General features: G+C 45.5%; 1 protein-coding gene across 1 annotated transcript; it reads left to right on the top strand.

The window, feature by feature from the left end:
• Positions 1 to 2,303: 2,303 nt before the first annotated feature.
• On the top strand, positions 2,304 to 27,484 carry plekhg4b (pleckstrin homology domain containing, family G (with RhoGef domain) member 4B). Its single transcript, XM_088307511.1, has 24 exons — positions 2,304 to 2,517; positions 6,547 to 6,744; positions 7,002 to 8,235; positions 10,573 to 10,770; positions 10,909 to 11,032; positions 11,843 to 11,930; positions 12,339 to 12,428; positions 12,633 to 12,749; positions 13,227 to 13,325; positions 13,404 to 13,546; positions 13,625 to 13,763; positions 13,852 to 13,974; positions 14,337 to 14,501; positions 14,776 to 15,632; positions 16,547 to 16,796; positions 17,594 to 17,683; positions 18,197 to 18,421; positions 18,573 to 18,743; positions 18,833 to 19,010; positions 19,095 to 19,211; positions 20,082 to 20,363; positions 24,648 to 24,889; positions 26,119 to 26,173; positions 27,182 to 27,484. The coding sequence occupies exons 1-23, from the start codon at positions 2,449 to 2,451 to the stop codon at positions 26,155 to 26,157; spliced, it is 5,238 nt and encodes a 1,745-aa protein (XP_088163637.1). The 5' UTR covers positions 2,304 to 2,448; the 3' UTR covers positions 26,158 to 26,173; positions 27,182 to 27,484.
• The last annotated feature ends 108 nt before the right edge of the window (positions 27,485 to 27,592 follow it).

Below are 27,592 nucleotides of genomic sequence, written 5' to 3' on the forward strand. Positions count from 1 at the left end.
GCTTTAAGTCCTGAGGCACTAGTGGACACATGGGAGGCAAATAAATTACATAGGATACGTCCAAAAATAATGCAATGAAGACGTGTTTTCATCTACGTCAGGGGTGGGCAAACTTTTTGATTGGTGGCCCACAATGGGTTCTAAAATTTGACAGAGGGGCCGGACCAGGAGCAGATCGATGGAGTGTTTTGGTAACCTCACATCATCTGAGAAAATAAAAACTTGATTTGATATTTAATTTTAAATGAAAGTGAACAAAATCATTACAACATCATGTATGTCTTGTAAATATAACATTAACAAGGTTTATTCATTTAATTAAAGTTTGACGGGCCGCATGCCGCAAACTATCATGGCCGTAGTTTGCCAACACCTGATCTCAAGTAATTGACTGCGTATTCTAATGCGAAGTGCTTAGCCACAAAATCAAATAGTATTAGCTTAATATGATTAATACTTTTGAGAAAACAAAATTTTATTTTGGGTATTAGGTGCATCCGTTAACATCATCTTACTTGGAATTAAAAAAAAAAAAAACAGTTTATGTTAGTTCCTGGTAATTCCTTTACGAGGAATTGTTTGCCTGATGATTCCGGTTCTCAACTTTCCCTTGTCATGGCAACCAGGTAGAAACTTTCTGTTTTCTTTTTCCAGACTAGCTTCCTCAGAATGTCCCAAACATAACTTCTCACCATGTGGCCGTGCAGACACGCCTGCATTTTCGCTTGCTCGCACAAAATTATACATGGGGACTAAACGCAACCATAGAGGGCATCCTTGACGTGACATGATTGCATCTCTCGCTCAGGCCCCAACCGAGAATGCATGCTGACTTCCACTTGAACCCCTCTCTCCCCCTTTTTTTTTTTCCTTTTGCTGCTCATGTGCAGCAATTCCAACATAATTAGATAAGTGAGGATTAAAAAAGAAGGCTAAAGAGAAAATGAGTGTGGATGAAAGTAGAAAAGCCCGCCCTTGCTGACAGCGTAGCCGCTTGCAAATGGCCCGGCCGGCACAAATTACAGGTTGACTGTGTGAGAGGTGGAGTGTGTATTTGTAGGATGCGTACGTGAGGTATGTTTGCTTCTGTTTATACAGTAGATTATACAGCAACCGTTTACACAAGACGAAATGCACCATAACAATAGTTACTACTATGGAAGTTAAAACGTATGTTTGTGTGATGCAATGTGTGCTACGTTAGCGCAGTAGGAGGCAGTGCGTCGTCGTCGAAGTTATTGTGTTTTGCTTTAACAAGGCCCTACAGGAAGCTGCGCCTCGCTCTAAATATAAATTAATTTGATTACCTATCCTCACTACCTGCTTTGTCTAAGCAACGTGGCTTCATGTGATTTTTTTTTTTTCTGCATTATTTGCTGAGTATGTGTACAGTAAAGTCCACAAGTATTTGGACATTTTTGTGATCTTTACACGACAAATAATCAAGTTGCAAATTTTTAGATTTCATTTTAGGAGCGAGAGAATTATGGCCATTTTGTGTACCGCAATTCTCAGAGTCCCGCATTGCTTCAAGCAAATTGATGCAGATGCATTTGTAGAGTTGATATCGAATATTGACTGGCTCGCTGAATTCATTTGACCGCAGACAACTTATGCAAAACTGATCCGAGTATTTTGGCCGTCACGCATAACGAAATGCGTGAACAAATCGTTGCACCTTTGACCCCACTTTGCGGCTCATTTATCTTCAAAGATGTCATATTTATCTCCCTCAACAGCAGTATGAACCCTCCTGTGTCACGGGATTGTAAAGTATTGGGTTTTCCCCTGACAAAAATAAAGGGGAATGCCATTGTCGTGAGTGACCTGAACCACCAATCCTGTGCTGATGTCTTCCTTTCTTTTTGCCCCTTTGAAAAGCAGCAGAATAAGCTGAAACCCTAGTCCATTTGTATTATGGGGACAAAAGAGGGCCCATTGTGGCCAGGAGGGGTGTGGGGAGCTGCTTGTGGAGGTAGAGGTGCAAGGGGTCACTGGGCCAGAGAAGAGTTAGTCCGAGTCCGACCCCTGCTGGGTGGAGAGTTTGGCGCTCCGGGCTGGTGTGTAGACCAGGTGGGGTGTGTGTGTGTGTGTGTGTGTGTGTGTGTGTGTGTGTGTGTGTGTGTGTTTCAAATGATGAGTTGCAGAAGTATGCATTTATCCAGCTGAGGCTTTCAGCACGGAGCGACCGAGCTGGGAGGGGCTGAGAGGTTGCAGTCTGGATAGGAGGAGGGCATGTGGGTGAGTGACGGGGACTCCAATGCATTGCCTCTCTCACGCCCCAGCAGGAGTTTATTCAGCTCCAGCTGCCACAAAGCACGAGAGCTGGAAATGGACCCGGTGAGAGGGCGGCACAGGGCTGATCATACATTGGATTGTACAGCTTGGATTTGATACCATTCATTTTGGGCGTGAAAGAGCTGGCTGGGGTTTTCATCCGGTGCCTAAATGCTGTCACTGGGCAAAATGCACTCCAGAGCCAAGTCGAGGAGTTGTGACAACTACCTGAGTATTAAGGTATGGACTTGACGTGTGCTTCGACACTTGCTGACTTGTTCTGACATGAAATGAGTCTCAAACCTTTGGTGGTTGCGTTATTGTGTGTGATTCTTTAGCCCCAAAGCATAGCAGCTGTCTATTTGTATTTGCATAAAACAATGAGCGGAACAATGTGGTCGCTGATGTTGCATATTATGGCTGTCCAATGAAAAGTTGTGTTCCTCTACATTTGGTTGTGTTTATAGAAAGTTTAAAAAAAATATATATATTTTGAGATTAAAAAAAAACCAAAACTGTTCTTCAGACTTTTCATAGGCTGCACGGAATGTGTCGCAATACTTGTTTATTGTGAGTGTGTTAGCAGCTTATTTGCTCCAAAGAATCACAGTGTTCACTCAGATTGTCCTTCAAAGTCTGTTAGATGACAATAAGAACTGGAGAAACTTTGGCTAACCTGAATTTGAAGGCGAAGTTGATGTCTGCTCCTGATAATCGATCTGATTTGCGGGCGAAAACAACAACAACATTTAAAGTGCGTGCTTTGTATCACTTCTGGGGTCAGTGAAATGCTCCACTTTGTATCCTCACTGATAAGAAACCTTCCTTGATCCACTCCCAACTTGTTCTACATCCACCCTGCACAGGAATCAACCGATTCTTTTTTTTTTTCTTGATCTCCTTTCACTCTGCAGTCACTTCCCGGATCAATTGAATCACTCGTGTGCAAAGAAACACGCACAAGTGTTTGTTGAGGAATGTAGTGGAATTCCAATGCATCGAGTTAAAGAGGTCAGCATGGGCTGCTCGAGGACAATATCCTGTAGCAAGTGTTGTTGACATCCTGTCAAAGACATCAGTGGGCCAACAACATAAATCAAGTCTTTCTCTTAACTATTGAGACTGTTTTAAAAAGTGCTTACAAGGAACCACTGCACAGTTGTGCGAAGGTGTCAGACTTAAAAAAGTAAATCGCCAGTTATGAGCTTTTTAAAACTTGGATGCCCTTTATTTATAGTAAAGGAACACCTGGAACTGGATCATTCATTTGAAAAACTCTTACTTTAAAGGGGAAGTCCACCCCAAAATTTTCTTTGCGATAAATTCTTCCATGCGCACCCACTTTTCTAAACATGGAATTATGATGAATATTGCTTTTGTGGAACTTGAGTTAAGCAGTAAAATCCACCCGTTTTTGTACATCTCAGGCTGTTTTCTGAAGCAGGCGCATGAGCCATGATTGGTCATTAGCTGAGTCCTGAGCAACTGTGATGTCATTTTCAGTCGACAGCAAGTGAAAAAAAATGCCGCTCCCAGAGATGGCTAAAAACTGGTTGATTTTACTGCTTAACTCATATTCCACAAATGCAATATTAATCAGAACGCCGGGTTTTGACTACTTAGCCTGGATAGGACATATTCAAATTTTGAATAAACAGAAAGGCAGGACAAACACACCACAATTTTATTTTCCACTTCGGATCAGGATCGTGTCGTCACGACAACAGATCTATAATGGCCCGGCAGGTTGAAGCAAACTGCGGCCATTTGGCATCATCCTGCTGCCTATGAGGCTCTCCTGTTACACTCCCCTGGTGGCTTCATGCTCCACTGGACGCCTGGTAGGCAGCCTTTTGTGCCCGTGACCCACTAAATGAGTCGGTGAGCACCTCTCGATCACTCTCGCTCCACCTTTCTCTGGGATGCAGCCTTTGTGTAAAATCTCTTTCTTCAAATTTCTTCCCAACTAAAAAAAAAAACTATTGTATGAAGGCAGATTTGTTTTCCAAACCAAAAGCTGGGTTGCTTGACCATACTAAATCTTTGGACTTCTTTCTCTGCACCTCGGGAGCAGCTGTTTTGCACCTGGATGCAGAGGCCACTAATTACCACAAATCTCCTCCATCACACAGACAGCCAGTTAGCAATGAGACCTGGAATCATGAAAGGGTGGGACTTCCCTCGCCGTCTGTATGTCCTGGGGGGGTCTAAAGCAGGACAACCTCCGCATTCCTCTGTGCTCAGCTGAACTCCCTCATTCGGCACAGACATGCACATGTGCTCACCTGCCGCAACATTAGGTACACCTGCACGGTCTGAGGTCTAGTGCGAGACTTGTTCAAGAGAAATAAAGTAAGGTAGTGTTGTTTTTAATTTTTTCTGTTAAGCCTGTACCCTTAACTCATTTACTGCCATTGACGGCAAAAGGCGTTGAAGGTCCATTTTATTTACTAGGCCGGTAGTGAATTTAAATTGATGACTCCCATGGTGCACACCGCTGCACACAACTAAAACCATAATAAATTTCCAAATGGTATATTTTTATTGTCACTGACAGTGTCAATCAAAACTGATTTATAGATGAGGGGTGGGCAAACTACGGCCCGGGGGCCACATGTGGCCTGTTAAATGTTTTAATCCGGCCCGCCGTACTTGGAAAAAAATTAAACGAATAAACCTTGTTAATGTTTTATTATTGTTGTCATGCTTTTGTTCTCTTTCATTTAAAATTAAATGTATTTTTTTCTCCAAAGAGGTGAAGTGACCAAAACACTCCATCCATCTGCTCCTGGTCCGGCCCCTCTGTCAAATTTTAGAACCCATTGTGGCCCGTCAATCCAAAGGTTTGCCCACCCCTGTTGTAGATTGTGCAGGTGTTTCTAATATCGTTAAGCTGGGTGACAGTATTGAAACCTTTATTGGCGATGGCTTCAGTCACTCTTTAAGAATGGACTTGGAGTGTTCCACATGCGCTAACGTGAAAATCTCAAGTCCCTACTTGCACTTTTTTTCCTTCCTTGGGAACCTAAAAAAAAAAAAAAGGAAACCTACTGTCCAGTCTTTCCTCCCATTGTTGTGAATTCTCCTCATAAAACACCACGTTGTTCTTCTTCTTTCGGGCGATGAAGGCCTCGAGACTCTTCTGTCCCTCTAAGTGCTGTCTGACTACTAATGGAGGTGGGCGCTTTGTTTCTGCAGACCAACACTGTACTGCACACACCACTTAGAGAGGCGGTGATCACAATGAGGGCCTTGTAGCCGAGTCGTGGCATGTGTACCAACGCAGTGAACTGTACTCAATCTCCTCCAATAAACGGCATTGAGCTGCTTACATCAACAGTCCTACAAAAAGGGTGAAACACGGCTCGGTCTGACTTCAACCACTGGAGCACATGGGATGCTTTGATTGAGTTCACATTGTCATGCAAATGTGACCAAGTGAAAGCGGCAAAATGTTCATCAACATTGTACGCCGCTGCCAAATGGCGGGACTTTCCCTGGCTTGTGTGTCTATCTTCACGGTTATCACGAGAGGCAGATGTCTCGTCCACTGTGGAAGGACAGATAGCAGAAGGATGTTTGGCCTTGACTCCCTCCTGAAACGGCAGCCATGCCTGAGCTGTCGTGTGAACATGACTGCCACTCCAGATCGATCTCTTCATGTTCCATGTTAGACTGAAGTTCTTTTCTAAGTGTTTATTTATTAACCTGTCAGATCATGTAAAAAAAAAAGTGACACGGCTGCTATTCGAAGGTCACGTTGCACTGGGCGGACTTTCCAGTTGTGCTGTTTGTGTCCTCTGACAGTGACGTCACTTGGTCCAGGTGTTTCCCGTCTGTCTGATGGAAAGACCATCACCGGCTCGTGTTTCCTATCATGATACAACTTCCTGAATACATGGGATCATGTTCAGTCTGTGAATAAGCGTGTTCATCTGTAGCGGTCATTCATGTCAAACTCTCAATTCAGCTGGTGCATAAATGGAAACATTTCTTCTAAATCCAGTTTCATTGCTGAATATTTCACATTTTATGAATAATCTTTGCTTGTTTAAATAGTCAAATCGACAAGAGTCCAGTTCAGCTTGTCACATTATGGCCTCCGATGGTGGGCGCTTATCTGTCTTTTGGTTTTACTGCAACGTGTGTAGGCGGGATGACAATAGCCGTGTCACGAAATCATCTACATATATAATGTGACAGCATATGAGTGTAATCCGCCGAATAATTCGACATGGTAAAATTGTAAAATTTCTGTGTTCCTCACAGGACGCTGAGTCTTTGGACAGCTGTATCCAAAGCACCTTGTCTGCCCTGTACCGGCCTTTCAGCGCCACCGCCTCCACCGTCCTGTGGCAGCTTTTCAGTGTGGTGGAAAGACAGTATCGTGGAGACGGCCTCCGCTGCTTCATCGACTTCTTGCTACCTGCCAAGAGGATTCTTCAGATCATCCAACAAGAAACTTGTGTGAGTGGTTAATTTTTTTTTTCGCATGCTCAACACAACAACAATTTGTGTTTTGGTTCTTTGGAAACCAGGCCTGATCAGACAGGTATCGCTCTTAAAAAAAAAAAGATCATTGTGCGTGAGTCATCATGTGCGTAGTTAAAGTTAAATAATGTTGAAACGATTGTGACGAGTTTTCTGACAGCGATGCAAGTCGTACCACGAGCTGTCTTCACACTCAAAAGGTGAGCGCTGACTGGATCTCTCTCCTCTCCCAGTTAAGGTGCCGAGGACTGCTGCTCTATAATGAAGGCTGGCCTCTCTGCATTCACGACAAAGTGGTCTTGCAGCTGTCGCCCTTGCACAAAGTGCGACTAAAACAAGGAGACTTCTACCTGCAGATTGTACCGTTAGGCCGCAAGGCTGCCAAGCTTGTGATAAAATGCTTGTCGGCCAGCGGGCAGGCTGTCGTGGAGATCCCCATCGCAGAGAGCATGTATGGCAGCGTCTTCACCGCTGAGTTCCTGCAGAATGTAACACTGGATCGCAACCTGCACCCGCTCCAGAACTGCCTGCTTACAACCGGTAAATCCGTGTACAGGACCCCGTGGAAGAACGTGGTCAGCCCTCTGTTTGTCGGCAGCACGGCGGAAGCCATCATGCATGCGCACTGCAGCAGGGTCAGCTTCCGCGGCCAGCTCAGTGCCTGCAGTACAAGCGGCTCCACGGGTACCCTGGACAGCCATCGCAGCTCCAGGGAGTCCCTCCACTCTCAGGGTGCCGACTCCACTTTTTCAGAGCACCCCTCACCAAACAGAAACCACACGGATACCAGCGGCGAAAGCCATAGCACGAGTAGAGTAGACATAACAACTCCCATCATTAAGATCAGCCCCACTGAAGAGCGTGGGACAGAGCACGGAGGGGAGGACACTGGCGGGAGAGAAAGAGGACCGACATCTAAGATGCTCTCTTTTAGTACAGACCTCAGCAATCCGGGCCCGCGTAGACGTCACCCGAGAGACTCGGTGGCTTTTGAAAGCAGAAGACTTTTCAGGAAATCCTACATGGAAGCCTTGCAAAACCCCATGAGCCTTGGTTCCAGCACTGAGTCCATCCTGGAAGAAAGTTCGGAGCACGGTGGCCTAAGAGAAGGCTCCGTGACGCCAGGCAGCAGCCCGGACACTCGCACTTCGTCTCGAGAACACTTATCCCGCAGGTTGGGGAGTCGAGGCTGGCTCAGTGGTGACGATTCCAGGCCCGGCACACCTCTGCATTACATACAGAAGGGGCTGCGGAGTGCGGAGAGACGGGCGGAACGGCGTTCGAAATCTTTGGAGAGGACTAACAAGGCTGGCCAGGGTAAAGCTCATCGGGAGAGGTCTTCTTCTGGAGGCTCAGCTAGCATCTCCCCCAAAAAGCTGATGAATGGCTATGTTCTTCGCTTTGGGAAGTTGGAAGTGGAGGCCACTCTTCCTGGGTGTGAAAAGAGGAGCAGCAAAGAAGTAGCAGGTACGTCCCACTGTTCACGAGCATTACAACAAAATATGTCTTTGGCACGCCACAGTGTTTAGAAAATAAAACATTAACAAGTTTTATTCATTTAATTTTTTTCAAGTTTGGCCGGCCGGATTAAAACTAAATATATTCAGTATAAGAATCACAGCGCTGATTCATGGCTCATCATTTCACAAATAACACAACCCGAGGGCGTGAAAACGACGTTTGAGTCTTGAAAACCAAACGGACCAACGTGTGCAGGTTTTGTAATGATAGCCTGCAGCAAGACTCGCTACAACAGCTCACAAGTGTGCAACATTAATGCCGTCACTGCTGACAGATTGCTTTTCAGAGGCGACTTGTTGTGTTCTTTGGCACCTTTGGGTGGGGGCGGGGCAGCAGGGGGGGGGTGCAATCTTGTTGGGTGCAGTTTTGGCCCAACCCTGGAAAGTGAAGTCACATCTGTGTGCTGTCTTTTGCATTTGTGTGTCTGTTTTGTTTTGTGTTGTTTCATGCTGGGTAACTGAGGTAACAGATAACGTGAAGGTGACGTCTACAATGTTTTTTGTTTTTTTGTTTTTGTTTTTTTGGTTATGCAGAATGCATTTATCATGGATTTTTATGCATGTCGGCTAACTGTATCCGGTGACCCACTTTGAGAAATCTTTTTTAATTATGTTGATTAAAACAATTTCAATATCATAAGAATATTTTTACATAGTCCATCGGCACACACGGAAATCACAGTACATTAGACGAAGTAATCAAATGTCTGCATTCTTAAGATGACCTCAGAGGGGGATTGCATTTCAGCTGCTGCAAAGCAGGTTTCCCACAACACCGTTTCAAAGACAACAAAAGATTCCGTCAACCAAGCAGAAGGACCCCAGTGTCCTACAACGAGATGGCCCTACGGTGCTTTCAAGCATGGGGATGCTCAGATCACATACGGGTTGCCTCATTTACAAATGAATCCTTTGCGCACAAATCAGCCATCAAGGGGAATAAAGACCAACCATAAGAATCAAGAAAATTTAACAGAAATTTAAAACGAACAGACATTTCCTTTATGACTGAGCACAAGATGCCATTCCCATTGACAGATGCAGATTTAGCCTCTGCAGTGTGTTGTGTCCAGCAGGGGACACAAAAAGCAGATTTTCACAATACTCCAGAGGCTTTACTCGCTTCCTGTGAAAACAAAGCAATTTAGGAAACATGCGGCAAACATAGGCCGGCTCACACAGTGGCACAGGAAATGCACTGACTATTTGAAGACAATAGAGGTTGTGCTGGCTGGGTTTACTCCCACACAACTGAGTGGGACTATAAAAGAGGCCTCCAACTATATAACACGACAGCGTCAGACACGCAATCATGGACTTTTGCTATTCAGTTTGTTTTCAAACCGGCAACAACTGTCTCCTTCGTCCTACTTGACTGTTGAGTTGGCGTTGTCTCTCTTCTTCAAATGGTGGATGAGCATCACAATCCTTTCATCAGGCCAGTGGATCTGCAAGAGGGAGGTCTGTGTCGATGTGGGAGTAAACACATCCGACGTTAATCGGAAATATATTTTTGCCATGAAGTGGGCGCGTGGAGACCGCTCTTCACCAGTGATCGTATTTGCGTCCACTCCATAGCTGAGCAACCCATTGAGATAATTCATCCCGCTGTTCACATATTTATGAATGAAATACGCTGACACGTGAGACCAGCCGTCTACACTGCGCCGTTGTTAAAGGTGGTCTGAGCAGGTGTGAGGTTTAAAATGACTTTCTTACACCAAATTGACAGCCCACCATTAACATTACAACATTACAACACTAGTCTTCCTATTACAAAACTGACATGAAAACAGGAGTTTAGAACAGTAAAAGATGGGTTCACATGAGGCAATCAGTGTTTGTTTAAGCGACTTCACCACCGTTTCTAGTTTCACTTTTCCACTACATGACGAGAAAATGCGGGTTTCTCTTTTAGTTTTGGGTTACGAGTCACACAAAACATAATAGCGATAACTTTTCTGTATTGTACTGAAGTGGAATTTGAGATCAGTGCTAATTGATATATACAAAGAATAATCCCGTTCGGCTGCTCTTTCACAAACCCACACACGGGATCAAGTGTGGAAATTGCGTAACCAATAGAGAATGTCAGTCGTACTTAGAAATGGGCCCTGAGGACCTAAGTGCTGACGTTTGTAATAACAGCAAAATTATTCTTGAGTCATGCTAATGACACACCTGGTCTGCAGTATGACGCAGTGAAATTTACTATGTTGATTATAACACACTGAGGTGAAAGGAAGCTTCGATCTTGTTTAATGGTGGTGCATTATTATTACAGGGCAGCAGGAGGACACCGGTGATGACAGGAAGTCCGGACTTGGAGAGGAGGAGTCCCACAGCCCAAAAACTGCCAATGGGTCAGCCATCGGGTTGGGGTCATCATCAAGCTCCTCCAATGAGAGTAATTTGTCCCTCCCCAAAATGATGTCAGAGGTCAATCAGGAACTGCTCGCATCAGGCGCTGTGATTTTGCCAGGTCGGGATCATCTTGGCATCAGTTCACATTCATCACCTTTTGTCTTTATGCGACTACTGTACAATACCATTTGTGAAAAAATAGTCGTTGTCATTTCTCAGTCGTGTTTTCTCTAACTGCGGGTGTTTTGTCTTCCAGGAAGCAGAGATCGCAGTGGGAGGGCGGTATTGCAGGTGTGCACCAGAGCGCAGGTGTGGGCAGGCGACTGTTGCACGGTGCATGACCTCAGCAATTTACTAGTGTACTTCCACTCCACATTGCGGTAAGTTGAGAACAGTCACCATTTGTTTTCATTTCACCAAATAGTCTAACGTCAGTTAATTCAGTTTTGCAAGTGCCCATTATCTACCTCTCAAAGTAAAAAAATGCTTGCTTAAAAAAAAAAAAAAAAAAATCTTAACTGTTTTCACCTTTCATCTTTCTATTTTTTTCAAAGTCACGACACATTTAATAGATGTTAAGAACAATAAAGCTCTTTTGAATTTGTTTTTAAAAAAAAATCCTCTGAAAATACATGTACAGTATATTACTTTTCAAACACAGTTTCAAATAAATCCGACATACAGCGAAAAGTATATTGCTAGCTATGACGTCTACTTGCCAAATAGTGAGCCACACCGTATTTGTTTCCAGATTAGTTTGTAACGAGAGGACAAGTGAGCTTACCCAATATTATATTTTCTATGTGTGTAAAATTTGAATACAAATACATATCATTTTTTGACTGTTGACCCACCAATTGAGAGTCACTGAATTAGTGTACAGCTAGCCAAGGGAGCTTCGGGGCTCACTATTTGGCAGAAAGTCGGTTACTCTCACTTTCTTTTTTCATCTAACGACTTGCAACGGTTGCTAACATGTGTACAATATTTGTAAGGGCAAACATAAAATGCACTTTTTGTACGTATCCAAACATCCAACTTCTGTTCTTGGCACCTTTCGCCTGTAATGTATGTCATTTCTTATCGATATGTGCCATGTGAATATTGTGCCAAATTCACAGACAGCGCTGATAGTTTAGCAATGTAATTATGGATTCAAAGTGAGTGGATTATTTTTGTTGTGGCTCTAGGAAACGTGATGAAGGTCTGACAGTTGTGATAGACAGCAGAAGGCAGCAGCCTGTTCCAGCTCTCTTGTCATCGCTGTCTGAATTTCAGGTGAGCACAGACAGTGAATGTGCACTGACCTGGTTTCAAAATGTCTACCGAACCTGACGTGTTTAAGCAATGCCAATCATATGACTCCTTTTTCCATTCTATGGCGGGCCCTATACATTTTCCTTATGTTCACCGTTTCAGAAGGGACGCACCTTAAAGTTGTAATGACAACACATTCTGAGAAGAGGCTGGCCTCAGGGCTAACCTGTGCTTACATGTCTGTTTTGAACCATACACTGTGAGTGAGTTGCTTTCAGAAGACTTGGAAAAGTCATGTGATTATGTTTTGCGTCTGGCTTATTGATGCAGAGATGCTCAGTCTGGAAACCCAAACAGACATTGTTTAAAAAAAAACAAAAAACATCATGAGTAGTAGTAATAATCATGAAAATATACGTTGTTTTCCAGACTTTGGTACCAAATGCACTTTACTCACTCCTTTTCCTGGTAGACAAGGAGGCAGCAGCCAAACCTGAACGAGACATTGTCAACGTACAGGTGAGTAAATATAGTTTTTGTTACATGAATAAGTCACGTGGTGGCTGTTCCCACTCGATTGTCCTTGCCACGAATCTCCCTATTCTCAATGCTCTCTAAATGTTTTTTTTTTTCTCCTGTAACTCCCTTCCTTGCTCCCTCCGAGCTTATCATCAAGACAAGACGTGCACTCCGACCAATCTATTTGTGTATTTCTTGCCGCAGACCGAGACATTGTCATCACTGAAGGCCCTGCTGAAGCACGTTGAGCAGAATCAGCTCACTCGCGACCTGGAGGGCACCTTCCATTACGATCACAGCCACTGGATGCACTTCAGACAGGTAAATGGGACGGATGATGGATGGAAGCCAACATTGTGGCATACTCTATTGGTTAAGCCATGTTTGTAAGAGTTTGTCAGCTAGCACGGTAATTCATCAACATTTCAAGACAAGGGGAGCGTCAATAGTTGAGCTTTTTTTCCACACCAACTCAGCCTTTTAGCATCAACTGATCAAGCCTGCTCGGATGATCTTCTGAGACAACCAGAGCAGTCCGGTTGAGATCAATTCAATGCCCGGAGAAATAAGATGATCTGGATGAATGAGATTTATTTTCTCTTTTTACCATTCGAATCACATTATAACTATTTCCGCCACCTCTAAAGGCAAATCGTAACAATTTGGATGGATTTATCTTTTGTATTTGTCATTTGAATCACAATGATAAGTTTCTTTACCCCAAAAGGATCATCATGCCATGTTTCATGATTACGGATGTGGCCTGCTAATTTTTTATTTTTTTTTTAACGCTTACAGAAAATAGAACCATTTGCCAGTAGCTGCAGCGAAGCCATCGCTTCCCTCCGAGAGTCTATCGCCACGTTAAGTGACAGTGGAAACCTGAAGACATCTGAGGTAGAACCTGCACTAGATAATCCTATTCTTACCCCTCCCCAAAAAAAGGAAATCCGCTCAAAACTCTTTTTTGTTCAGGAGGTGTTTCAGTCGATGGAGCAGCAGAAGCATCTGATGAAGTGTGTGCTCGAGGACACCCATCTAAATAAGCTACGTCTGGAAGGAGGCACCATCCTCGCACGCATCAGGAAGGAAGAGGCCTGCGACAACGAGAGCTACAGGTACCGCTGCCGTTGAGGCCTCTCACTTCCTGTTAATACAAAAATGACCTCGTCATTCATCTTTTTGCCCGTCTTCAGGGACGCTGTCGATATGTTGAGTGCACTGTACAACCAAGTGGACGAAGAGGTCCATGAGCTTGTCATTCTGTCCAACAAGTCTCAGAAGGACTTGGAAAGTCTGTTGGAGTTGCGCAGGTTTGAGGAACAGACACAACAGGTGAGCCTTCACGATTTCCCCTTTGGTAGCTCTATTCCTCTATGTCATAATATAGTTATAACCGCTCAATTTTGTTTATTCTTTCCAGGTCAAACTGTGGTTCAATGTGGAGGGAGATAAACAGCTCACGCCTTTAGAATCACTCACTTTGTCTGTCAGCAACATAAAAGACATGAAGGAGAGCTTGGACCAATTTCTAAAAGAGTCAGTGGTAAATATCTTGAAAAAACGTCTTAATGAATGAATTCTTATTTTTTTACAATTATGGCTTCTGTTTTTATAGACAGCATAAAAGTTGGCACATCTTGATTTTTTTTTTTTTTTTTTGTGAGCGTGCGAGCCTTCTTTAGCATGTCAGCTGTGCTCACGGCCACAACGGCGCAAACGGCCGTTTCTTACTGCGCACGTCTGCGAAAATACAAAAGAAAGAAAACTCCACCCATGTGCAGTGAGGCTGCTCGTTGCGCTAGACTTTAGATGGACGTGAGAAAAGGGTCCTGCGTATCCCAAATACTGTCCAAGTCGTGTGCATTATCTGGAAGCGTAATCATTTGTCTTTTTGTTGGTTGACAGCACCAGCAGAGGCATGCCCTGCAGATGGTGAAAGACTCTCCACAGGCTCTTCCTGGCTCAGTTTCCTCAGAATTCAAGCAACATATTGTCTCCATCCTGAGCAGCGTGGAGAAGAGGAAAGCACACTTGGACATACTGGGAAACCTTTATGAGTTTTATGACTCTGTAAGTGTAAAAAAAAATGCAGTTCTTTTATTTTTGCTGCGACAATGTAAACTTGTGCTTATTCAGACTTTCTTTATAAACACATTAGATGCCTCTGTGGTAATATAGTTTGCCTACTCAATATAGTGTGTTAAGCAATAATTTTTGAGTAGTTCTGTATGACCTAGCAGAATTGAGGTACCCGTTGTTTTATGATAGTCTGGCATTATATTCTGGTTATTGGACAGCAAAAAAAAAATCCAAAATAGTGAGCTTTGCTTTTAAACATCCACAGGTAAACCAATGGAGGGAGCACTGCCAGGCCTACGTCAGTCACGTTAACGCTTCAGGTGACACGCTTTCACCTGCCGTGATCCCGGTCCTGCAGGATTACTGCACGGAGGCCTCTAAGTTCTCCCTGGACAACTTCAGCTCATTGAATGATATGGTGCTCTCCCTGGAATGTCCTCAGCAAGTGCAGCATTGGAACGCAGTCTGGCACCGATGTCAGCAGACCAAGCAGCAGCTTGAAGACGCTCTGACTCGAGCCACTAGGGCATCTTCCGACTCCATTTCCTCTGAACTTACGGATGTTTTAAAGCCTCCTGAGATCCAAATTGAGAATATTGGATGTGGACTTCTGGATGAAGGTTCTTCTTGCTCCAGCAGGACAGCTACGCCGCTGGCTGCCGAGGACACCAAGCCGCATTCCGATGAGCCTTTCTCCAACAGCCCCTCTGCTTCCATCGCCTCCTCCTCACGCTTCACTTTCCCGCCTGACAGCAAGATGAGCCTATCCATGTTTGAAGACACGGACAGCGACTGCACTATCGACTCCGCTATGTCATGCCACTCAGAGCCCATCTTCTCCGCAACTTCCCGAATCCGCAAGTCACCAATGAAGAAGATCATGAAGAAGACCATGAGCTACGAGCTGACGCCAAGGGACGGCATCCATTCGGACTCCAGTCATGTGCATGGCTACACGGGGGTGTACATCAAAGGTCTGGAGGTGGCCAATAATGTGTCTGCTGAGAAGAAGCTGCAGAGAGCTGTTGTCCTGAGCCCAGCGTTAGGACGCAGTCGCAGCATGTCTACGCCTTCCAGGACCCATAACAGACACAGTGAAGGAGATGGCAAGAAACACAGCAGGTCAGAACGCTTTTCATTGTTAATCAAGATTCATTGCAGAAAGGAAACTAACCTTCATTCTGATGTTTTCTTGAGGCTGGCTGTGTACAGAGGCTTTTTTTTTTTTTAGCACAGTGGCCCATAACGTGAAATTTTAGAGGCACATACTGTAAGTCAACTTGCAAAATAAAGTATGGAGCCCTTGATAAACTAATTATGAGTTTGGCTGATTATCAGCACCGATATTCACCATTTGGATGAATATCGGCATCTGCCTTTTTAAAAAAATAAATGTGGCAACCAATGAGAGATAAATATAAAACTCTTAACTTGAATTTTTAGTTAGCTTTATAAGAGACGCTGCTGAATTCTCCGCACCTTTTTGAAATGAATACAAAGATACATGAAAGTTTATTGTTTCGTTTTTTTTTTGGAAAACTTTATTCACTGTATAAATCTTTCGGAAGCTATTTCGTTGTTTAAATTTTCATTTAACTTTCAGGACACACTGATGACCCTGGAAGCTCTATGAACCTTTTGCAAATATGAATATTGTCTAAGATTAAAAAAAAATAAAAATTCAAATCTGGAACGTTGTTCTTAAAAATTTGCTTAGACATTTCAGCAAAATTAAGAGTGGGCGTTTGTATTTTTTTTTTTAACTACTACAACTACTTATAATCAGTATCGGCCCTCGGTATCAGAATCTGTTAGTATTGAAAATAAACTCCTTTATCCACACTTTTAACTCAAGCCGCACCATAATTCAAATCTTTTATGGTGCTTGCAACACACTCTCCAAAAAGGTGGTACAAGGTGGGTTGGAATTTTACGTTGCTGAGTCTGCAAGTCTGAGGCGTCAGTCATTGTAATTTTGTTGAACTGCTCTTTCAGTGTTCAATAATGCATCCAACACGATGTGTTTCTCTTCCCAGTAAAGTGCAACACATCATGGATGAGATGATCTCCACAGAGAGGGAGTACGTTCGCTCTCTCAGCTACGTCATCGAGCATTATTTCCCTGAGATGGAGCGTCTAGATCTGCCCCAGGACCTGCGTGGGAAACGCAGCATCATTTTCGGGAACGTGGAGAAGCTTTGGGACTTCCACAGCCAGTACTTCCTCAAGGACCTGGAGTCGTGCGCCCACTCCCCGCTGTCCATCAGCAGCTGCTTTCTCCGACATGTGAGTGTGTGCTGACAAAGTCGCCGTGCCCCGAGGATGCGCATTGACAAATTACTAGAAGCTCTCAGGTTCCATCAACAGTCGTGAACTTTAGACGTCTAGTTCCACACTTAAATTTAACGTTTCCAGGGTCATCGTTTTGTTATCTCCAGTGACGTTTGGGGGCAAACATATAAAGTAACACAAGGACAGACTTCATACTAAGAGAAGTGCAGCACAGGTGTCAAACTCAAGGCCCGGGGGCCAGATCTGGCCCGCAACTTCATTTTAAGTGGCCCGCGAATGGCAAATCATGTGCACATTTTCGTCACTTTCAACAACATTGAGATATGAGATTTTTTGTGCCATTTATTCGTTCCTAATCCTCCCCTTTTAAAAAAAAAAAAAATTAAAAATTATTGAACAAATGTTTACTTAATGGCTTCTGATTTCAAAACTGGCTTTGATTTTTGTGTAGGCTGTAAGTAATGTTTGACTTATAATTGATTCATTTTCTTTATTTTTGTATCCCTTCTGACTTTTGTTGATCAAACTTATTCGTGTGATCGCTGTGTTTTTTTTTTTGTTTTTTTTTCACTAACAGAGGGGCGCAAAGAATTTTGTCCACGTGTATGCTATCGGTTTGAATGTGTGGACTGCATACTGTTCAACCTTGCTGTTAATAGCTTACAGCTCATATGGTTTTAATCACTTACAGCGTGTTTTAGAGAGCATGCTGACATGCCAGTTTACTTTCTGAACTGTTCTAACTTGTTAATTGTGTGCGTGTGTGTGCGTGTGCGCGCGTGTGTGCGCAGGAGGATCAGTTTGGAATGTACGCCCTGTACAGCAAGAATAAGCCGCGGTCCGACTCCCTGCTCAGCAGCCATGGGAACGAATTCTTTAAGGTGAGTCTGGAAACTCTGGAAACATTCTTCACTGGGTGAAGAGGTCAGCACTGATCCACAATGGTACAACATAAAAAGAAGTGAGAAAGGAATGCATAATGTATGTCCGAGACCTGATGGTATGTCTCAATAATGCGCAATATTTTTAGTATAGGTGATACAGATTCATGAAACACAGGAAAATACCTGTCCTACCTAATTAAAAAAAAATCATTAAAATTGTTAAAAAGGAACTGATGAAATATTTCACTCTGTATAGTAAATATAACATAAACTTCACTTTTTAAATAGAAATACCTGAAATAAAATTTTACATGAAATTGTAATTTATTGCGGAGCACCTGCACGTTCTAGATTAAACTTTTTTTTTTCTGCTTTAATAACATGTGCCTAATTTCTTGTGACAGGTGTATTGTAACCTTACATAGCTCAATTGGAAAAAGGCAAAATATAGAAACTCAAAACATGCTTTAATTCTGAGGTTGCATACCAACTCGTCCTCTCACATCCCAGAATAAACAGCTCGATCTCGGGGACAAGATGGATCTGGCATCCTACCTGCTGAAGCCCATCCAGAGGATGAGTAAATATGCCCTGCTGCTGAAGGACCTCATCAAAGAGTGCGGCCAGTCACAAGCGCAAGAGCTGAGCGACCTTCGCACCGCCGAGGAGATGGTCAAGTTTCAGCTTCGCCATGGCAACGACCTGCTGGCCATGGATGCCATTCGGGGCTGTGATGTAAGCACAAAGTGTTCACTGAATGGACAAAAGTGGTGTATTTTTGAGCTTGTTGTCATCTACTTTTGTATTCAGTAGCGTGACATGAGCATCCCGCCAGAACTTCCATTGTTGTGTGTGACGCATGTGACCCGAGGTGTTTCCTGTCTAGGTGAACCTAAAGGAACAGGGTCAACTTCGCTGCCAAGATGAGTTCATCGTCTGGTGTGGACGCAGGAAGTACCTCCGCCACGTCTTCTTGTTTGAAGACCTCATCCTCTTCAGCAAGACCAAGAAGATTGAAGGAGGATATGACATTTACATCTACAAACAATCCTACAAAGTAAGATTTTTTTTTTTTTTGCAGCTGGGCTTTTGGTTATTTTTAGCTTGCTTAACACTGACTATTTTTTTCTCTTCTTTTTTTAATAGACAGCAGAGATAGGAATGACTGAAAATGTTGGCGATAGCGGTCTGCGCTTTGAGATTTGGTTCCGGCGAAGAAAGTCCCAGGACACGTTCATCCTCCAAGCGAGCTCTGTGGAGATCAAGGCGGTTTGGACTTCCATTATCGGGAAGATCTTGTGGAGGCAGGCGTTACGAAACAGAGGTGTGTTTCTTTGTCGAGACGTATCCATCGATTGCGATTGTATAAGATTTTGTTGAAGGGCTCTGTGTGTATTTTGATTTGCAGAGTTGCGCATGCAAGAAATGGTTTCAATGGGCATTGGAAGCAAGCCTTTCATGGACATTAAGCCCAGTGATGCAGCCATCAATGACCGAGCCATCGACTATATCATGAAGGGGTCTGGTGAGACTTAATTATTTTTCTCCCTCTTTATTCCCGCCCCCTTTCCTTTTTTAAAAAAATGTGCCCATTAGGCTAGGGCTGAACAATTTTGAAAAATAATCTAATTGTAATTTTTTTTCCACCTCTATATTGTGATTGGGATTTAAGTTTTTTTTTTTCAAGGTCCTCTTCCCATGTATTTTTTCTTAGCAAAGTCAAGCAAGAAATTAATCTGTTTCAAAACAAGTTATATCAGATATAAAAGCCGACCTAACGTCCTACCAGAAAAGATGAGCCTTTTTTTTTTGGCAAATTGCAGGTCGTGCGATTTCAAAATTGAGTTCCAGTGCATTGCAATGTCAGTTTGAATTCCCTTAATTGTTCAGCCCTTCAAGATTCTGTGTTTTTGCATTTTATTGACTGTATTTTATTGTATTTTATTTTATCAAATGTTTTCTTTCTAATACAAGAAAAACACAACTTTTAACCATCCTAACCTTCTTTTTTCTTGAATGTCAAAATAGCTCCCAAAATCTTCAATAAAAAAAAATCTTAAATTAAAATCAAACATATATTCTCATTCATTCACATGGGCAGCGTCATGCATAATTTTTCACTTCTTTGCAACAGTAACACAAAAAAAAATAACACAGTCTTGAATGATAGTGTTCTATATAAAAAATATTAAGCAAAATATGAAAAAATACTAGCTTTGTATAATAAGCCTGAAAATAATTCATGAATCTCCACAGAGAATAACACAGTTTCTTAAAAAAAAAAAAAATAAATAAATCACACATTGAATACATACACAACACTGTCGATCAGTGTCGTTCTGGTCTGTCACAGAATTTCACACTTTTTTTTTTTTGGTCTTCATGTTGCCAACAGAATGTAGGACAAGAGCCTCCATAGCGGTGCCTTCGTACGAATACTCGGCTTCCATCAAGAGACCGCACTCCACCATCTCCAACAGCAGCAGCACATCGTCCTCCAGCAGCCAGTCGTCCTCCTCCCTGCTGGGATCGCTCAACCTCCACGTGTACTCTTCGCCCTCGCACCCGCACCCTCATCCTTACCCGCTGGCCACCATTCCCTCCTTCACCCAGTGGCCTTACGACTGCATCGAGGAAGATGAGCTGGAGCACGACTCTGGCAGCCAGCCCTCCATGCGTGAGTTGAGATTTTAAAGGCAACATCCTTTAGTTGTTACCCAATACACCCATTCAGTATTTTTACCGTACTAAATACAACAAAGAAACTCCAGTTTAATAGAATGTGTCAGGGTTGAGGAAGGTGAGGACCCAAACGCAGGGAAGCCAGGCAGGGGTAACTTAAAGGGCATTTATTAAACAGAAAACTAAGGCAAACAAGGAACTTGGAAAAACTTAACGACAGGAAACCAACTACAGGGAGAGGCGACAGGAACTGGCAACAGGGAAAGGCAACCGGGACAAGCGACAGGGACAAGCGACAGGGACAAGCGACAGTGAAAATGCCAATGAACCAACAAGAACTGAAAGCAACCAGGGAACTAAATACACACAAATTGACGAGACAACGAGGAGCACCTGGACAAGACATGGAGGGTTGGAAGGACCGGATTGGTTGACACTAGGGCTTGGGTAAACGAGCACAGGTGGACACAATAGACAAGACGAGACAAGACACATATACAAGGCCAAAACATGAAACCAAATACTAAACCAAAAATAACAAATACAAATCATGACAGTACCCCCCCCTTAAGGGACGGATCCCAGACGTCCCAAACACAAACAAAAGAAAATTGTCCAAAATCAGGGTGGGCGGAAGGGGGCCAGGAGGCGGGACCACAGTCCGCGATCAAGGCTGGTCAGGCGGGCGTCCGGGAGGCCAGACCAGCGAGTCCAGCCGTGGCCCTTCAGGCGGCCGTCCGGGAAACCAGACCAGGGAGTCTAGCCGTGGCCATTCAGGCGGGCGTCCGGGAGGACAGACGCATAAGTCCAAGGGCGGCCATTCAGGCGGACGTCCAGGATGACCCGAACACCGCATGGAGTCCGCTGACGAGGCTGAGACGAGACGCGGCGGCTGGACGCCGGATGCAGCCGAGACCGGAGCTTGGAGCAGCGACGGGGCGGGCGCAGCCGAGGCAGGCACTTGGAGCGGCGGCTGGTCGTCGAGCCCCGCCGAGACAGGAACGTGGAGCGGCGGCCGGTCGTCGAACGCCGCCGAGAATGGAACGTGGAGCGGCGGCTGGTCGTCGAACCCCGCCGAGACAGGAACGTGGAACGGCGGCTGGTCGTCGAACCCCGCCGAGACAGGAACGTAGAGCGGCGGCTGGTCGTCGAACCCCGCCGAGACAGGAACGTGGAGCGGCGACCGGTCGTCGAACGCCGCCGAGACTGGATCGTGGAGCGGCGGCCGGTCGTTGAACGCCGCCGAGACTGGAACGTGGAGCGGCGGCGCTTCGTCGGGCGCCGCTGTGGCAGAGACAAGAAGCGACGGCGGGTCGTCATCCACCGCCCAGGCAGGAAACTGGAGCGCCGGCGGATCGTCGAGTCCCGCCGAAAAAGGAGCTTGGGGCGACGGCGGATCGTCGAGCACCGCCGAGGCAGCGACGGGAAGCGACGGCGTGTCCTCGGGCGCCGCCGGGACAGGGAAGTGGGGTGGCGGCGGGCCGTCTGGCACCGCCGAGGCAGGGATTTGGAGCGGCGGCGGGCCGGGCGCACCAGAGGCCGGGACTTGGAGCGGCGGCGGGCCGGGCGCAGCGGGGACAGGGACTGGTGGCGGACGCAGAACGTGCTCCGCCGGAACAGGGACTTGTGGCGGACGCAGAACGTGCTCAGCCGGAACAGGGACTTGTGGCGGACGCGTGGCGTGCTCCGCCGGAACCGGGACTGGTGGCGGACGCAGGACGTGCTCCGCCGGAACAGGGACTTGTGGCAGACGCAGGACGTGCTCCGCCGGAAGAGGGACTTGTGGCGGACGCAGGGCATGCTCCGCCGGAACAGGGACTGGTGGCGGACGCAGGACGTGCTCCGCCGGAACAGGGACTGGTGGCGGACGCAGGACGTGCTCCGCCGGAACAGGGACTGGTGGCGGACGCAGGGCGTGCTCCGCCGGACCAGGGACTTGTGGCGGACGCAGGGCGTGCTCCGCCGGAACAGGGACTGGTGGCGGACGCAGAACGTGCTCCGCCGGAATAGGGACTTGTGGCGGACGCAGAACGTGCTCCGCTGGAACAGGGACTTGTGGCGGACGCGTGGCGTGCTCCGCCGGGACTGGTGGCGGACGCAGGACGTGCTCCGCCGGAACAGGGACTTGTGGCGGACGCAGGACGTGCTCCGCCGGAACAGGGACTTGAAGCGCTGGCGAGGCGCCGGAACGGGGGTCAGCAGCTCTCGGGAGGCCAGAACGGGCCCCAGCAGCTCGGGGGGAACCGGGACGGGGCTTATCAGCTGGCGGGGAGCCGGAACGGGACTCATCCGCTGGCGGGGAGCCGGAACGGGGCTCATCCGCTGGCGGGGAGCCGGAACGGGGCTCATCCGCTGGCGGGGAGCCGGAACGGGGCTCAGCAGCTGGCGGGGAGCCGGGACGGGGCCCAGCAGCTGGGGAGGAGCCGGAACAGGGTTCAGCAGCTGGCGGTGAGCCCGAGTGGGACTCTGGAGGCTGCGTGGTTTGCTGCAGCTGGCGAGGAGCCGGGACGGGACGCTGCAGCTGGCGAGGAGCCGGGACGGGAGGCTCCAGCTGGCGAGGAGCCGGGACGGGAGGCTCCAGCTGGCGAGGAGCCGGGACGGGAGGCCCCAGCTGGCGAGGAGCCGGGACGGGAGGCTTCAGCTGGCAAGGAGCCGGGACGGGAGGCTGCAGCTGGCAAGGACCCGGGAGGGGACGCTGCAGCTGGCGAGGAGCCGGGAGGGGACGCTGCAGCTGGCAAGGAGCCGGGACGGGACGCTGCAGCTGGCGAGGAGCCGGGACGGGACGCTGCAGCTGGCGCGGAGCCGGGACGGGACGCTGCAGCTGGCGAGGAGCCGGGACGGGACGCTGCAGCTGGCGAGGAGCCGGGACGGGACGCTGCAGCTGGCGAGGAGCCGGGGCGGGACGCTGCAGCTGGCGAGGAGCCGGGACGGGACGCTGCAGCTGGCGAGGAGCCGGGACGGGACGCTGCAGCTGGCGAGGGGCCGGCACTGGAGGCTGCAGCTCGTGAGGAGCTGGGTCGGGGGCCGGATCCCTATCAGCCTGCCGCCATAGGGATTCAGGGGAACGGGAGACACGAAGGACACGAGGGACCGGGACTACAGGGGCTGGTGAACGTGCGCTACAAAACGAGGGACGAGCGGAAGGAGGTGCAGAAACAGACTGTGGACGAGGTGAACGAAGTGGCTGTGAAGAATGTGGCTCAGGGTGTAAATAGCGGGTGTTATGACGAAAGGTGGCAGACCCTTTACTTGGGCGCCGTCGTTGACCACCCCGCGGAGGTCCGGGATAGATGGCCAACCGGGTGCCCAAGTAAAGGTCTGATGGGTGGGATTCAGGGGTGGACTCAAAAGAAAACCGTGACAAAAACTGACTGGGAGAAGAAAACTCTTGAGAAAAATCAAAATCTGGGTAAAACTCGGAATCAGACAAATGAAAATAGGGGTCATCATCTAAATCTGAATTAACAAAAACATGGGGGGACAAAATGGTGTCGTAATCAAAGATGTTAACACGAGACGAAGAAGAGTGGGGAACTGGCTTGGCGGAACATATAGAACTCACACGAAGGGGTTGGTCGGCAGGCTGAGGGGGGTACCAGCTTGAGCGGCGACGGCGAACTCGTCGCCGTGAGCTTCCTGCTGGGTCCAGTACTGGTTGGTTCATTCTGTCAGGGTTGAGGAAGGTGAGGACCCAAACGCAGGGAAGCCAGGCAGGGGTAACTTAAAGGGCATTTATTAAACAGAAAACTAAGGCAAACAAGGAACTTGGAAAAACTTAACGACAGGAAACCAACTACAGGGAGAGGCGACAGGAACTGGCAACAGGGAAAGGCAACCGGGACAAGCGACAGGGACAAGCGACAGGGACAAGCGACAGTGAAAATGCCAATGAACCAACAAGAACTGAAAGCAACCAGGGAACTAAATACACACAAATTGACGAGACAACGAGGAGCACCTGGACAAGACATGGAGGGTTGGAAGGACCGGATTGGTTGACACTAGGGCTTGGGTAAACGAGCACAGGTGGACACAATAGACAAGACGAGACAAGACACATATACAAGGCCAAAACATGAAACCAAATACTAAACCAAAAATAACAAATACAAATCATGACAGAATGAACACTTTCTGGGAACCCATTAGAAGTATTACGATGTTACACAACCTGTGTTGACAAAACCAGCACAAACTGCCTTAACTTGCCTCAACAGCACAAATGATGACCCACACTATTTGTCATTAGGAATAAATGCTGTTGTGTGTTGTGCGCCAGTCACGCAGAGTTCCGAGATGTTGTCCCAGTGCACTTCCAATGACAGCGTGACCGGCCTGAGCACCCTCACCTTACCCGGACCGCCCGACGGTCTCCTGGACTCGTACAACAACAACAACAACAACAATGAGGAATCCTCCCCCTTCCTGTGCTCCTCCGTGCCTCCTTCGTCCATGCAGGCCTCCTCCCTCTTCTCCAAAAGTGAAGACCTCCAATCGCAGGGCAACAAGTTCATCACAGCAGTGAGTTTTTGACCTCATTTTGAAACGGTCTTTCTCAAGACCTTTTTTTTTTTTTTTATTAAGGCACCACCAGAAATAATATTTAGGTCTGTAAGTGCCACTCTATTAAAACAACATAGTGTAGTAAGTAGACTTCACTTATCCCTAAAAGGTGTCTTTAATATTATTGTACACAAGACTGTAACATTATGCACTATTTAAACATTTTATTCAGTGATTCTTACTCTCGCCACTAGAGGGAGCTAACCAACTAGTGGTACTAGTAACACATGTTGATAAGCACTTAAACTTTTGATCTTCGCCGTGTTCATCTTTTTCATCAACAATCCTCATTTATACTGTCCATAGTATTTTGTTTCCATTTACTGTGGAAAACTTCATTATTTCTGTAGTTCAGATGAAAATGAGAAACTCATAGCGAGATTCAACACACATAACTGAGTCGAATTTTTTTTAAATATTAAATATTTAAATATTTATTTTTACATAATTTTGATGATTATAGTTATGGAATAACAGAAACCCAAATTTGGAATCTCACTGCGAGAATATTACAATACAAATGTTTCACATATTTAGTAGGATGGAATTTGCCCATTTTGCTTGTTAACTTCTATACAAAATTCAAATTAACTGAGGTTCACCTTTATATATTTTATGCTGTGCTTTATGCTTTAACTATCCAGCAGCTGTTGGTAAATTACTCTTTTACGTTTAAAAAAAAAAAGAAAAGAAAAAAAAGATCTTAATGTACCCAATTGTTAAAGTGAATGAAACTACATTCCATGTGCTGCTTGTACTGGGTAGAAAAATTATTACTGTTGCTACACTGTAGTCGCTTCTGTGCTACATATTACCTTTGTCCTTGTCATTTTGGTCAATGTCTTATTGTAATAAACAAGGCCAAAAAAGTCCCAAAAAAATTAAAAATTAAACATTTTAACCCTATAAAATAACTGCAGTCCTATTATATTAGATTATTAAATTTCAATTATTATAATTAACGGTATTGAGAAACGTAATGTACTAAGAAGACGATCGTAACATTTATTCATCCATTTTGACTGATGTTTGAGTTGCCAAATTTGGTCCCTTGCATTATAAAATTTTTTAAAATGAAATTTAAGTTCCACCAGCGTAGAACAATCTTCCTTGCGAGGCCTTAAGGACAATCCCTAGGTCCCAGCTCAGTTTAAAGACTCCACCTTTTGCCGTCTTGTTTTTGCCAGACTTCTCATATAGCGGTAGGCCTGTCTACAGTGGTGTGACTTAAATCTTAGCTCAGTAAGTATTCAGCGTCACCATTGTGGTGGTGTGAACAGCCTGTTCGACAACCGTGACGACGACACATGGCCTTGTTACTAATACAGTGCGTGTGGAAATCATGCATGGTCGTGTGGTTTGAAAGCTTTTCTCCTTACTCGGTGTTTTACTTGCCTGCCGTTTGTCCATGCAGTGAGTGTCTTCATTTTGGAACGATTCTGTGCGTGAACACATGCATGCTCTTGAACGCACTCATTGATTTCCCCTTTTGAAGGTACAGTGGATATCGTAAGTCTACACACCCCTGTTCAAATGCCAGGTTCTTACAAGAAATTTTTTCACCATTAATGCGACCTATAGCCTTTATTAAATCTAAACTCCCGGCGAAGTCAAATGGGAGTCTGCATTTAAATGGCTTCAGAGGAAGCCCGAAGGTTTTTTTTCAAACACTGACCGGGAGCACATTTTGCCACATATACATTTTGTGGACCGATGCAACCAGGCTATAATTCCGCAAGATATGTTTTGGCACAAATACAACAGTGCTCGTCACTAAAAGATCGTCAGATGGTACTGGGGCTTTAGTCAAGGTGATAGGAATTCTGAACTGTTTGAAATAGCTGTCAGTGTTACCGCAAAACCTTCTGCTGAATAGCAAAATGAAAATGCCAGAAGCACTTTAAACCAACGTAGAGGTTTTAGGTCACATTAATTTTGGAAGAAGTTTTGAAATAATTTGTCTTGCCGTCAGCTATTTAACATCACAAAAAAATTAATTTCAACAAGGGTGTGTGGTTATTTAATATCCATTGCAGTGTTTTCTTTTAAAAACTATAAATGATTTTCTTTGGCTTCATAAAATTGAATGTGAATGTGATATGTGCACCTCAAAAAACAAAATGATTTTTTTTTTTTTTTTTTTTTAGAAAGTCGCAGCAACTTGCATGCAAACTTTGGTTAAATAATAAGATGCATGCATAGAGATTTTTTTTTTTTCTAAAAACATTCCTTTTCTGTTTTTCTTTGCAGCTGTGAAGTCCCGACAAAGAGCACAATTGCTACGAGACATAACACAACATTGGATTGAAATTAATTGGAGGGTCTCATCAAAAAAAAAAAAAAGGCGCTACCATGAAGGTACTCATGTGGTTTGGAACATTTCCTGAACAGTATGCATCTCTGTTTATATTGTAGATGTTTTTCCGTCGTTGTTATTATTATTATTATTATTATTGTTGTGTCATTTACAAATAGCTGGCAGACCAATGCATAAAAAAATGGCAGATTACTTTTATTTGCTGTCCAGCCTTGTGAAACTTGTACAGATGATTAAAAAAAAGTTTGTATTAAAAGATTCCTCGTATTCATTATTAGCCACTTTGAGTTGAGAGACGTTGCAAACATTCTGTAATATTGTCAGACACTGACAGAAACACAGTG

This window comes from Idiotropiscis lumnitzeri, chromosome 10 (assembly GCF_059441095.1).
Source record: "Idiotropiscis lumnitzeri isolate Australia: NSW breed Sydney's pygmy pipehorse chromosome 10, RoL_Ilum_1.0, whole genome shotgun sequence".
Classification (NCBI taxonomy): Eukaryota; Metazoa; Chordata; class Actinopteri; order Syngnathiformes; family Syngnathidae; genus Idiotropiscis; species Idiotropiscis lumnitzeri.

Bases quoted from the DNA above. Each gene is read 5' to 3' on its own strand.
- plekhg4b (XM_088307511.1), top strand. From the start codon at position 2,449: ATGCTGTCACTGGGCAAAATGCACTCCAGAGCCAAGTCGAGGAGTTGT. The intron at 10,771-10,908 runs GTCGGGATCATC...TTTGTCTTCCAG, and splicing joins AGGCGCTGTGATTTTGCCAG to GAAGCAGAGATCGCAGTGGG. The intron at 18,744-18,832 runs GTAAGATTTTTT...TTTTTTTAATAG, and splicing joins TCTACAAACAATCCTACAAA to ACAGCAGAGATAGGAATGAC.